A 13,018-nucleotide genomic window follows, 5' to 3' on the forward strand; every position below is an offset into this window, starting at 1 on the left:
TGATCTGGGGAATGTGACAGTTAGTAATGACTACAGCTGTGCACCAGCTAGGTGATCTGTGGAATGTGACAGTTAGTAATGACTACAGCTGTGCTCCAGCTAGGTGACCTGGAGAATGTGACAGATAGTAATGACTACAGCTGTGCTCCAGCTAGGTGATCTGGTGAATGTGACAGTTAGTAATGACTACACCTGTGCACCAACTAGGTGATCTGGAGAATGTGACAGTTAGTAATGACTACAGCTGTGCACCAGCTAGGTGATCTGGGGAATGTGACAGTAAGTAATGACTACAGCTGTGCACCAGCTAGGTGATCTGGGGAATGTGACAGTTAGTAATGACTACAGCTGTGCACCAGCTAGGTGATCTGGGGAATGTGACAGTTAGTAATGACTACAGCTGTGCACCAGCTAGGTGATCTGGAGAATGTGACAGTTAGTAATGACTACAGCTGTGCACCAGCTAGGTGATCTGGGGAATGTGACAGTTAATAATGACTACAGCTGTGCACCAGCTAGGTGATCTGCGGAATGTGACAGTTAGTAATGACTACAGCTGTGCACCAGCTAGGTAACCTGGAGAATGTGACAGATAGTAATGACTACACCTGTGCACCAGCTAGGTGATCTGGGGAATGTGACAGTTAGTAATGACTGCAGCTGTGCACCAGCTAGGTAACCTGGAAAACGTGGACTGTTGGTAGACCTAGAGGACCGGTTTGGCCACCCCCTGCTCTAGAAGATAATAGACAGGATCTGATTGGTGGCCCATAGCAACTTCACATGTTAGTAAATTTCCCCCACTGTGTTTTGTTTCTTTTAGCCTAAGACCCAGCGGTATTGGTGGCGATGGGGATCCGGCACGGGAGGGTGGCATCGACAAGTGCATACACAATTTACCAATGTTGGCTGTGACATACGTTTGTCCTAACCAGTGGTGGCTTTTACCTATGGTCACTGTGCTCAGTGTTAATGAAACCAGATGCGGTCTGTGAGACAGTACTGGCTTCATTGTGACTGGCAGTGATTTCCTATTGGAAGTCAGACCTGCCAGTCACCCAAGGCAGTCCCATTAGGAGGTGATCCCTACCGCCGGGCTGCCTCTTTGGCTTTTATGCTGCAACCAAAGCAGCCTGTATAACCTGTGGTATGCACATGTGCAGTACCTAGGCTCATATGGTGCATGCACCAGTCCTGATGCCTTTCATCTACACTGTACAGGCACCAGGACCGCAGTGGGGAGCGCATGAGTGGTGGCAGCGGGCAGGGGGGTGTCGCCGCATCACCTATCCCTATAATAATAAACCTATGCCTAACCCTAGTCCACTCCCTAATCCCAGATCCAACCCTAGCTATTATTCTAGCCCTAGGCCCAACCCTTGCCCTAGCCTTATCTTTAAACCTAACCCAAGACCTAACCCTAGCTATAATCCTAGCCCTAACCCGAGCCCCAACCATTGCCTTACCCCTAGCCCAAAACTAACCCTAGGCCCAACCCTAGCCATAACCCAAAGTTAACCGTAGACCTAATCCTAGACCCAACCCTAGCCATAATCCTAACCCTAGCCCTAAATCCACACGTAAACCTAGACCTAATTATTTTTTTCAAAAAATGTTAATTTCAACAAATCGGTATCGACATTCTAAACATGTTGACATTCTTTATTTGGGAGTGAAATGGTTCCTATAAAAGTGAAAAATATATTATCCAACCCATCTACATGCAACCACCTACCTACCACCTATCCACACAAGCACATTGAGCCCTTTATGCCGCTTAGCTGACCAGTCACTGCAAAGTACGTGACCCAACAGCTACAGAAGACTGCCAAGGGCCTACTATGACATCAGTTTTAGAACAGAGAACTATTTAGGAATAAGTTTATAGCCAACAGGGACACATAGACCACTCAGGCCACCACAATGCATTTTTAATCTCGAGACAGGGTTTAGGGTCTCGGCTGTCAAGAAGTCAGTGAGTAGATTAGAACCAGAATTAATTACAGGGGCACCAGAGATTTATGTATGTTTTGTCAAAGTAATTATTTGTTAAGCGAGAGGAGTTTTTATTGGCTACAAATGTTCTCATCAGTGACCAGCAGAGAACGATGTTATTGATCCGCTTCTGGAAATGAGGAAGAAAATTTTCTTTCTGCTGTAACTGATGCATGAATTTACTGTCTACGCTACACTGGGCCTGGTTCAAGGTCTTATGCGCAAGGATGAAATCCTGCTACTTCTTTTTATCGCGAGCCATTCGCAAGTCGATTGACAGGAAGCCGCCATTTCTGGGCTGCAGCCTGCTGTTTTCTGGGAGTGTCAGGGAAAACACATAACCATAGGTCACATGATGTCACGTGATTTAAAGTCCTTTTGGATTAGTGCCAAAAAAGTCTTACCACTTCATAGCGCTAGTGAGAGTTTAATAACATCTACACTGTAATATAACGCTGACAAGTGATGAAAGATGGGACCGTTACCTCCTCGCATCCTTTCAAAGTACAAAATGTTCAACTGTAACCTACATTATACTTGTCTACAAAGATAAGTGTGTATTAGATTCACTCCACTCCAATGAGCTTCCTTTATAATTTGAATCTCAGCCTTCATAGATATTTGTTCCCTGCTGTGTAATTAAATAGTTGCCGTGCATCTTGATATTTTTTGTTTTGTTCTTTAACTAAAAAAAAACTCTTCGCTCTATGGACAAAATAAATTGAGGAAAACCAGGAGGAAAACCAGGAGACCAGGGTTCCCTTGCAAAGTCTGTGACGTGTGTGTATGTTTCCGGCAGGGGGAGGTGTTAGGCTGAAGCTTTGCCTTAGTGTCCCCAGCAACCATGATGGAAGATGTGGTTGCTATAATAAAGTTGAAATAAAGAGAATAATGCTATTTTTAAGGAACTAAAAGTATTCTAAAGAAGTGAAAGTGCAATTTGCATGGGTACTGCATAAACAAATTACTGATACGGAGATTGGAACGTACCCAGCCCAAGGAGTGCCAGAATAGGCTCAGCAGCAGTGATTAAAGCAGTCAAAGCAGATTACATAATGGCAGATAATCAGAAATAATAAGTCAGGGATAAGACCGAATTATTTAACGGCATTCATTTACATTTAAATCTTCAGGTCTCGATGATTGTACTTTCTTTGGATTTATTTAAAATGTCTTCACAGTCGTCCTAATCCAAATCTTTGAAAGCCTTCCCATAATAACATAACTATCGGGATTATGAATAAATGCTTACTGAATAATTCTATAGGATGGAAATGTCTTCTGTGCCTCCTGCATGTACCTGCTACATATAGTAAATAGACAGGCCATTGGTAGTGTCACAGCTCTGTTTGTGTTTTTGGAAAAGACCTTCCCCCAAATGTGTATCCCCAGGCCCGGCCGGATCCTCCTGCTGCCCACTGCCAGGGGACATACACAGGCAGTGCAGCAAGCAGCAGGAAAGCTGGGTGCCCGCACTGTAAGCCGCATGTGGTGTGACGTCATTGCGCGGCTTACAGTGCGGGTGCTCAGCATGCCAGATGCAGGAAGACTCGGGAGGACCTGAGAAGCCGCGGCCGCCGGTATCATTTTAATACAGGGCGGGGGTTGGTAGGGGAAGGGGGGGTGGAGTCTGGGATTTTGCCAGTCCCGGGCCCATAGAAACAAGCATGTAACCCCTGTTAACTAGCATGACTCCCCTGGCAATTAGCATGTTACTCCTGTCAATGAGCAGGACACCATCTGACAATGAGCATTTATGTAAAAACAATTAAAAAAACAATTATAATAAATGTATGGGGGGATTTTTTTTGGCAGGTGGGGGGGGGGGGCGCAAAACTTCTATTTATGCCACTCCTCCACCACCGCCATCTGCCCCATGCTCCTCCCTAACCATTTGTTTAGAGGTGAGGAGTATGGGAACTAGAGGAAAGGTGATGGGAAGAGGAGGGACTCATGGTTCCGTTAACAAACAAGATACCTCTAACATAAAAATATTTACACAAAAAATGCACATACAGTAAAGACAACATAGTATTTATGTCCTGCACATAAGGCGGTGTGAGAAAGCAAAGGGCTAGAACCTCTCTGATGATCCAGGATGAGCTTCTAAATTCTACCTTGACTTTGTTTTGGACAGGAGGGCTGCACCATCTGCAGAGTTCTCTGTGGACAGGACTCGGCACCTGATGTCTTTTCTGACCATGTTGGGTCCGAGCCCGGACTGGAATGTTGGGCTCTCTGCCGAGGATCTTTGTACCAAGGAATGCGGATGGGTCCAGAGAGTTATCCAGGACCTAATCCCGTGGGATGCTGGTACGGACAGCGGGGTCACCTATGAGGTATGTACAGGATGGTTGAAGTATTTTTTATGGTTCTCTTGTTTAAAGTATTACTTGTAGTTATTGCATGATTTGTTGCATGGTGCACATTTAATTCATTCAGTAGCATGTCCTAAAATTGGAAATCACAATAAAATGCAAGATTTCAAATCGGTGAAAAAATTATATAGCAACTGTTACAAATCTCATGGTGCACCGATCTAGGAGCTTTATGTGCAAATGTGTAAACCAGAAACTGAGAAAGACGTGTTTTTGATGTTGAGTTTTATGCAAATGAGCCACCACCAAACAACCGATTTATGATCTAGGTAGATTATAGGAATGGTCAAGAGCATGGCAACTACAGTTTAATGCCAAAAAATGCAAAATCGTGCACTTGGGTCTCAAAAATCCAAAGACTAAATAAAGTATAAATGGCACTATAATGGAAACTACTGAGGAAGAGAGGGATCTAGGTGTCACTATTTCAGGGGACTTAAAGGCAGGTAGGCAATGTAACAAAGCAATGAAGAAGGCAAGTCAGATGCTTGGTTACATAGGGAGAGGTATCAGCAGTAGAAAGAAAGAAGTAATAATGCCACTGTATAGGTCTAAAGGGAAAACCCCAGAAGGATATAAATACATTAGAGAATGTGCAAAGAAGGGCAACTAAAATGCATGGGCTACATCACAAAACTTCATACTTGCCTACTTTTGAAAACTAGTTTCAGGGAGATTATAGTCAGTAGTAAAATTTTGCACTGCGCCCCATTGGGGGGCGTGTCATGCTCCACCAAAAGGGTGTGTCTAGTTCCATAAATGGAGAGATTGTAAAAAGAGATTGTGAACGTGGCACCTAGAAGCGTGGGTGTGTACTGCTACATCTGATCTTTTAAAAAGACGTATATCCAAATGTAGATGAGCCCCAAAGCAGTTAGTAAGAGATTCTATACTTGGTTTAGTGCTGGGACATGGTGCTGATGATTCAATGTAAATGTATCGATCTCTCATTCCTCTTTTCCCCAAAAATGTAACAGTGTAATGTGGGCTAGGTGACATGAGGGAGATTGCTAGACTAATGAGGGAGAGAGGGAGATTGCTGCGATGTCAGGTAGTCTCCTGCAGAATGTTGGAGGGGAGGTAACTATGATGTAACAGTGTAATGTGGGCTAGGTGACATGAGGGAGATTGCTAGACTAATGAGGGAGAGAGGGAGATTGCTGCTATGTCAGGGAGTCTCCTGCAGAATGCAGGAGGGTAGGCAACTATGCAAAACTTACCAGGATAGACTTAAAGATCTTAATATGTATAGTTTAGAGCAGAGAAGGGAAAGGAGGGACGTGATAGAAACTTTCAAATATATAAAGGGCTTTAACAAGGTACAGGTGGGAGACATTCTTCACAGGAAGAGGAGCAACAGAACACGAGGACATGCACTGACACTAGAGGGAGGAAGATTCATGGGAAATCTGAGGAAGAATTACTTTACAAAAAGGGTAGTAGATAAGTGGAATAGCCTACCATCAGAGGTGGTAATCGCAAATACAGTAGTACAAGTTAAACATGCTTGGGGTAGGTACAGTATATTGATATCCTTACAAAAGAAATAAGCATCAGATACTGTATGGTTTGAGGTAACATGTTTAAAAAGGGGCAGACTAGATGGGCCAAGTGGTTCTTATCTAAATTCTATGTTTCTAGAAATCGTATGTTACCAGGATGATCACATCAGCCTTTTTTGCTTATTGTGATAGATCAGTCTTTGTCCCCTAAATTAAACAAACGATACAACCCTTGATGCAGTAGTTTATCTCTCTTCATGTTATCACTCTCCAAGGCTTCCTACATCTGCCCCTAATTCTGTAAATGAAGATTTCTCATGATGGGCGACGTACCTTAGGAGACACTTACCTGTGTGCAGGTTACTACGAGGTGCCCTGCACACGCCTTTGATTTAAGGCTGGCTGCTTTTGATTCAATACTGGTCTCTTATATCAGCGCAGCAGCCACCGCTCAGCGTGTAACCAAAGGAACAGATCTAGGTCATCTCAAGCAGATACAAATGCATCTATTACGAGTGTATTTAGTTAAACTCAAGGGCTTTCTAGATGGGAGGCCAGCACCGAATCCTGATTCATTAGTAAATAGCTTGTCAGACAGCGCAAAGATGGGATCCTGGAATACTTATGTGATGATTGCGGCAGCATTAGCATTAACATGAAAGGATTGATTCAGGATGTCCAGATTCGGGTTGGGATCATTTGGTCTATTGCATTATGGTAGAAAGTCATTAGGTCGAATCCATTAGGTCGACATGCTAAAGGTCGACATGATTCTAGGTCGACATGGGAAAAGGTCGACATGATTCTAGGTCGAAAGGTCATTAGTTCGACAGGTCATTATTTCGACAAGGTCATTAGTTCGACATTGTCTATGTCGACATTCACAAGGTCGACATGGGTTTTTTTTACCTGAATGTCAACACAGTCGACATGGACACAGTTTAAAGTGCACTGCATCCCCTCGCATCGCTCGCTGCGCTCGCTATGCGTCGGGCACGGTGCCTCGCTACGCTCGGCACACTATTTTATTCTCCCACCACGCCCTAGTGGATGGTAGGGCATGAAATACCGCCTGTCGGCACATGTTGGCTCAAAAAACAGTGAAAAACTCCATGTCGACCTTGTGAATGTCGACATAGACAATGTCGAACTAATGACCTTGTCGAACTAATGACCTGTCGAACTAATGACCTTTCGAACTAGAATCATGTCGACCTAGAGTCATGTCGACCTTTTAGCATGTCGACCTAATGGATTCGACCTAATGACTTTCTACCATAATGCAGTAGACCAAATGACCGCATCCCCCAGATTCACAGTGTGCTTCCAGACACTATGGGGGAAATTTACTAAAGGAAATCTGTAAAAAAATTGGTGTATTTGTCATTCATTTCTATAGAGTAGACTGCTATTATAAAAATACCACTTATAATAAATCCGAGATCAATATATAATAAGGCAGGGGTTCCCAAACTGTGCGCCGTGGCTCCCTGGGGTGCCTCGGGACACATGCAGGGGTGCCCTGGATTGGTAGTCCAGGACCAACTCAAATTATTAATGGTTAATTATTTATAAGCAAAACCAGTGCTGGTGGCTGCCAATCATAAAATGTGTACAAACAGAAGCAAATCCTGCCCTTTTCCCTATAACTGACCCTAAGAATCGCATATACATCCAATCTAATTAAAATAATTTTGTCCTAGGGGTGCCGCAAAAAAAAAATTCTTATACTCTAGAGTGCCGTGATTAAAAAATGATTGGGAACCCCTGTAATAAGGTATAACAGGTGACCTTTGGACACGACTTACTTTCCCAAAAACCACCATTATCTGCAATGGTATGCCTTCCTCGGCAATACATGCTGCTTCATCTGTACATAGAAAACAATGGGCTAATACAGTGGTTCTCAAACTCGGTCCTCAGGACCCCGCACAGTTCACGTTTTCCAGGTCACCTGACGGGTGCACTCATAACTGACTGGCACATTTTAAAAGATCCACAGGTGGAGCTAATTATTTCACTTGATTCTGTGAGGTAACCTGCTAAACATGCACTGTGTGGGGTCCTGAGGACCGACTTTGAGAACCTGTGGACTAATAAAATGACACGATAAATCCAATGACTTCTCCCAGTCCCCGCCCACTCTAGGTCCTTACCAACACTGCTCACCTTTGATGCCTATAACATAGTAAATACTGTAGGAACAATTGGGAGGTAGGAATCGGTGGCTTTCAACCACTTCAAGCCCACATTAGTTCCTCTGCCTCTCCAAGCTGTAACAACTTGCCCTAGTACCAGCTGGATGCCAACGCTGGATGGTGATGCAAGTAATACAGCAATATTATCACATCAGGTCCATCAAATAACCTGTTGCTCCAACCAGATAATCGGAAAGTCATATATCCAACTTGTCTTTCACCCTGACCAATTGTACCATGCAACTTCCGTAGATATGCCCGTGTTGCCTATACCGGTTCTATTGTAAGTTACTGTAGATGGCCAAGGAGGCATTTATTTATAAGGCTATATTGAATTCTTCGGCTAATAATATTCCCATAAGCTACATTGGGTGGGACCTTATCTATATAATAATATCAACCGGTGATAAAAAATGATGTCATCACATTGGAATATAACAATTGGTCTGAACATTGGCCCCTCCCACCAGTTTCAAAGATACACAGGGAAGAGTAGTGGGGTGGTGATAAAGAGGGACAGCAAGAGAGGGAGTTGAGGTGGGAAACAAAGTACTAGGGTGGGGAAAAGAGAAATGATGGGAGAAAGGAAAGAGATAACGACAAAGTGTCTAGGGAAGAGCGAGTGGTGGAGAGAGAGTAGAAATATTGAGAGAGAGAAGGGGGGGGGGGGCAATAGCAGGCATTGCATCTGGTTCCTTATATAGACATCCCAAATGTACATCAGGTTGTAGAAGGCAGTATCATGTTACCTACGGAAATACATCTTCTGCTTGAAGATCTTACTGTATAAGTGGTTTCCTCTTACCGTCAATCATAATCGCAACGCAGCTGCGGACAAAACTCCTCATTTTGTTAACACAATTTTTGGCCGGCAAAAATTAATATAAGTTCTGTAAGTTCTGTATATATCTGTTACAACTAAATAATGTATATACCTTCATTTTTTTGACTGGGAATGCTGAGCTCTCTCAATTACTTTGAATTTCAAAGAGCTATTGATTGAAACAGTGAATCTACTTTTTTTTGTAAATGTGAACAGACATCTTAACCTGAAATCAGGCTGTTTGTGAAAAAGCAGAGTCTGGAATCAGCAAGGCGTTCATATCATTCACCAATAGCTACAATAAGTGAGGAAGACTTATTTATTCCTCTATAAGGTTTACAATGTATACTTTTGTATAAAACCCACTTCTGCCAGCCATGTTTGGGGTAAACTTACTAAGATTAATAGTCAAATTATTATTGCAAGTTTCAAGACACCTCCCACACCGCCCCCATTCCACGTCTGTGTAGAGATTCCACAGGGGAGTTGCAGCTGATCACTGTGTGGGGCAGGATTCGTCAGTTTTGGTCAAGAAGCCCCTATCCCACCTATTTCACTAGGGAGTGGGCAGTGGGCGGGTTGCGTGAGGGTGACCTACACTTCCGGAAATCTGTGGGACTCTTCTAAAAAAGATGCGTCCTCCATTCCAGGAGAGAAGGCAAGTATGGTCACTATTAAAAAAAAAATGTTTATTGCTATATACTGTAGTAGTGCTATTGATTTATTCAACTTGATAATAGTTGTCCTTTAAGCCTAGCCCTTTCTTGCCTACACTTCTGGAATGGCCAGGAGGCTCCAGAAAATCAAGTGCCCCCTCCATCCCTCCCAGCCCCTAACCCAACCCCTGGAAGTTTTATCTCATCTTCCGATTTCAGTTGCACCCTGCCCCGTCCACTGACATAGTGTGTAAAATGGGCAGTTTGGGTAGCCGGTGAGGGAATTATTTGACAAATTTCATCAGCATAGCCACATCCCCTGCTTTATAATTTATTAATATTTATTAACAGTTTCTTTACAATAGGAGCCAGTGATAATACAAACTGGGTATTTACAGACAATCAAAGGTATGAGGGCCCTGCTCGCAAGTTTACAATCTATAATTACTTTAATCCCAGCATTGTATAGCGTGGACGTGGCTAACAATTGCAATGCAATTACAGCCACCACGCCCCCATACTGGCTCCTTTGTATTGTCACACCTCCTCCTGCCCCCTGTGATGCATCACACCCCTGCTAAGCCAGCCTAGCTGCTCTCCCCCTGGAGAGAGCAGCCGGTAAGTTGCCAACTATGATCTACCGGTGGTATTGTATGATGTGCGACGGGTGTGCCTGATGGTGTCTGTTAGCAAGATGTACAGTATCGGACCTTCTACAGAAGACAGCAGAAGTTTTTCATAACAAACAAACAGCTTTCTACCTATCTGATCGTAGACTGTACTTGCTAAATAATAGCTACAAAGATTGGTTCTTTGGGTAAATACTCTTGTTCACTTAAGAAAGTTTTACATTACTCAATGCATTTTCTCTTCTCTGTCATCTTTTATGAGAACCCATATTTTACAGCAGCCTTCTCTACCTGTCACTCAGTATTTCCAGGTTCTGTAAAAGAATAGATTTAACAAGGGAGGTTGGAGAATAGACCAGAGATTAGCTTCTGACAGCTCTACTGCGTTTATGCTCTCAGCCCAATTAAAATCTGATTGCATACGGTTTTCTCTCGCCCACCCCCTCATCCCCTACCTGCTCAGTAACTTTCAGTTATATAGTTCTATAGAGGAACCATTCTAAGCAAAAAGAGAATTAGCGAGCGTAATATCGAAAATAACTGAAATATATATTGAAAGCTGAACACTAGGAAATTGCAGGAGAACAGCGGATAGCCTCCTCACCGGTAACGGTTTTCATTTGGCTTGTGCGAATTGAGGGCACTGCGTAAAACACTACATAAATTGAGAATACCCCATTGATTTTCTGCTCTATGTAAAAGCGAGGATTACAAATTAAAATCAATGCACAATATCAACCAGACACTTTGTATTTTTTCTCGCAGAAAACGCTTTTCCTGAGATGAACTCGTTCTCAGGAGTCAGCCTTAAAACAGGCCCCTGTGTATATATAGCTCACGCCTAAACACCAGCAATAAGAGATTGTGTTATTGTCTTTTCCCATTACAATGATTGTATACGATCAGCAAGGGACACTCAACTGCCTGCTGTAGCGCCCAGGATTTATGTTTTAAGTTGTGACTTATTGGCTTGGTTTTGGTCCAAATCACACTTCTACAGTACACAGTAAGATAGTGATACAGAACTTGCTAAGGACTTATGACTATATGTGTGTTCAGGGATTATCTCCTAATGTCTTTTACAGATCTGCAGTTTTATCCTATTTCTGTTTTCAGAGATTGTTAGGCGTTACGTGGGGAAGTCAACATGGGACTTTACTGCCACCTGATGGGCACTTCCGTCATTACAGTTCCGCAGTTAACGCATTTGTTTGGAGAACTGGGTTCCATCAATGTCTACAAACATTTTTACATTCGGAAATCTATTTGGCATGCGATTATTAACCATGTCGGATTAACATTTGCAAATTCCATTTTCCAACAAAAATATATAAAGCAAGCTATTGTTTTCATTTTTCAAAGACCAAAAATTTAATTTGGTGATACACAATTGTTTGTGGTTTATAAGGAGAATACGTCAGTCGACAATAACATTAAGGGCCTGATTCTGTTTGGCTCCGTAAACTGCAGAGATTGCAGTTTCCTGAACGCCAGAAAGCCCGCCATCCTGCCCATAGGAATCCCCCCCCCACCACCACCACCATTTCCCCTCGCAACCATGCAAAGTGATGTAGAACAAAGACACATCCCATCGCATGCCGTCGCATTGCTTTCGCAAATATAAGTCAAAGTTATGACGTCAGCCGCCCACCCTGTCTTCATGGGGACCCCCTGAAACGCCGGGCTTTCCTATGGCCCAGTGCCACCACCACCCCCATCCCTCCCCTCCCCTCTGCGAACTCGCCACATCCCCTTACATCGGAACAGGCCCGAATTCCTCTCCGTCTGAATAATTCAGAATGACCCCCTAAACCACTGACAGATGAAGGGAATAACATTGATTATCTACTATTATGCTGTTTTATGCAGGGATTTCCTAGAGGCCCCAGAATCTGGGGGGCGCCACCGAGACTGCCTATAACTAAATTAAGGACGTCTATGGGGAAAACATTGTTGCACTTAATGAAGGTGGTGGCTGTGGAACCTCTAAGATGCCATCTAGAAAGTGGGTATTGGTGGCAGTGTGGAGCCTGGGGGGCCGTAGATTTTAGTTTTGCCTAGGTGCCAGAAAGCCTTACACCAGCCCTGTCAACCCAACCTCAGTAACTAACCTAACTTTTGAGTGCCAACATCTCTTTGAGAGATGTTCGAAATGTCCACTGAAAATGCCAGCATCACTCACATTTGTTATATAAATTCAAATGTAAAATGTTATGTTAAAAAAATATATTTCCCATATAAGGTAAACATTACAGGTCATTATGATGAATAAAATTGTTTGCTTGGCAATTTTCACACCTATTTTGCCAAATTCACTTGGAACTCAAAGGGTTAATGTTTGCTATTTGATCTGGTTGCAGTCTCCTAGTTCAGATGGATGGGTACGATGGCTGGTTTTGTTTTAGAAGATGTTGGGCTTTTTTCTTTTGACAACGGGAGGTTTCTTCCTATAAAACTGTGTACAAGGCACAAGGCTGTAACTGACGCTGTGTCATGATTTCATTTGTGTCTAGTCACCCAACAAACCTACAACACCACAAGAAAAAATCAGGCCGCTGACCAGTCTGGACCACCCGCAGAGCCCATTCTATGACCCAGAAGGTGGTCCCATTATTCCGGTTGCTAGAGTTGTTATTGAAAGAATTGCCCGAAAAGTAAGTACTATGACTTTGTCCAATGACACGGCAAATCCAACCTGACAAGGGCATGTATGCTACCCTATAAAGCGGTTCATTATTTCCTTTTACTGGTTTACTGGCTTATAAGTGTATGAATAATTAAATGAAAACAAAAATGGTAATAAAAGTTAATTGTTTTTGCAATTAAATTGTAAACAT

General features: G+C 43.1%; 1 protein-coding gene across 1 annotated transcript in view; it reads left to right on the top strand.

Moving 5' to 3' along the window:
• Positions 1-13,018, top strand: part of SPON1 (spondin 1) — a 243,708-nt gene that overhangs the window by 203,457 nt on the left and 27,233 nt on the right. Inside the window, exons 8-9 of the mRNA XM_083164316.1 lie at positions 4,133-4,334; positions 12,695-12,835. Of these exons, the coding sequence (XP_083020442.1) occupies positions 4,133-4,334; positions 12,695-12,835 (343 nt within the window). The remainder of the gene's footprint in view (positions 1-4,132; positions 4,335-12,694; positions 12,836-13,018) is intronic.

Source organism: Crinia signifera, chromosome 11 (genome assembly GCF_055691185.1).
Source record: "Crinia signifera chromosome 11, ASM5569118v1, whole genome shotgun sequence".
Taxonomy (NCBI): Eukaryota; Metazoa; Chordata; class Amphibia; order Anura; family Myobatrachidae; genus Crinia; species Crinia signifera.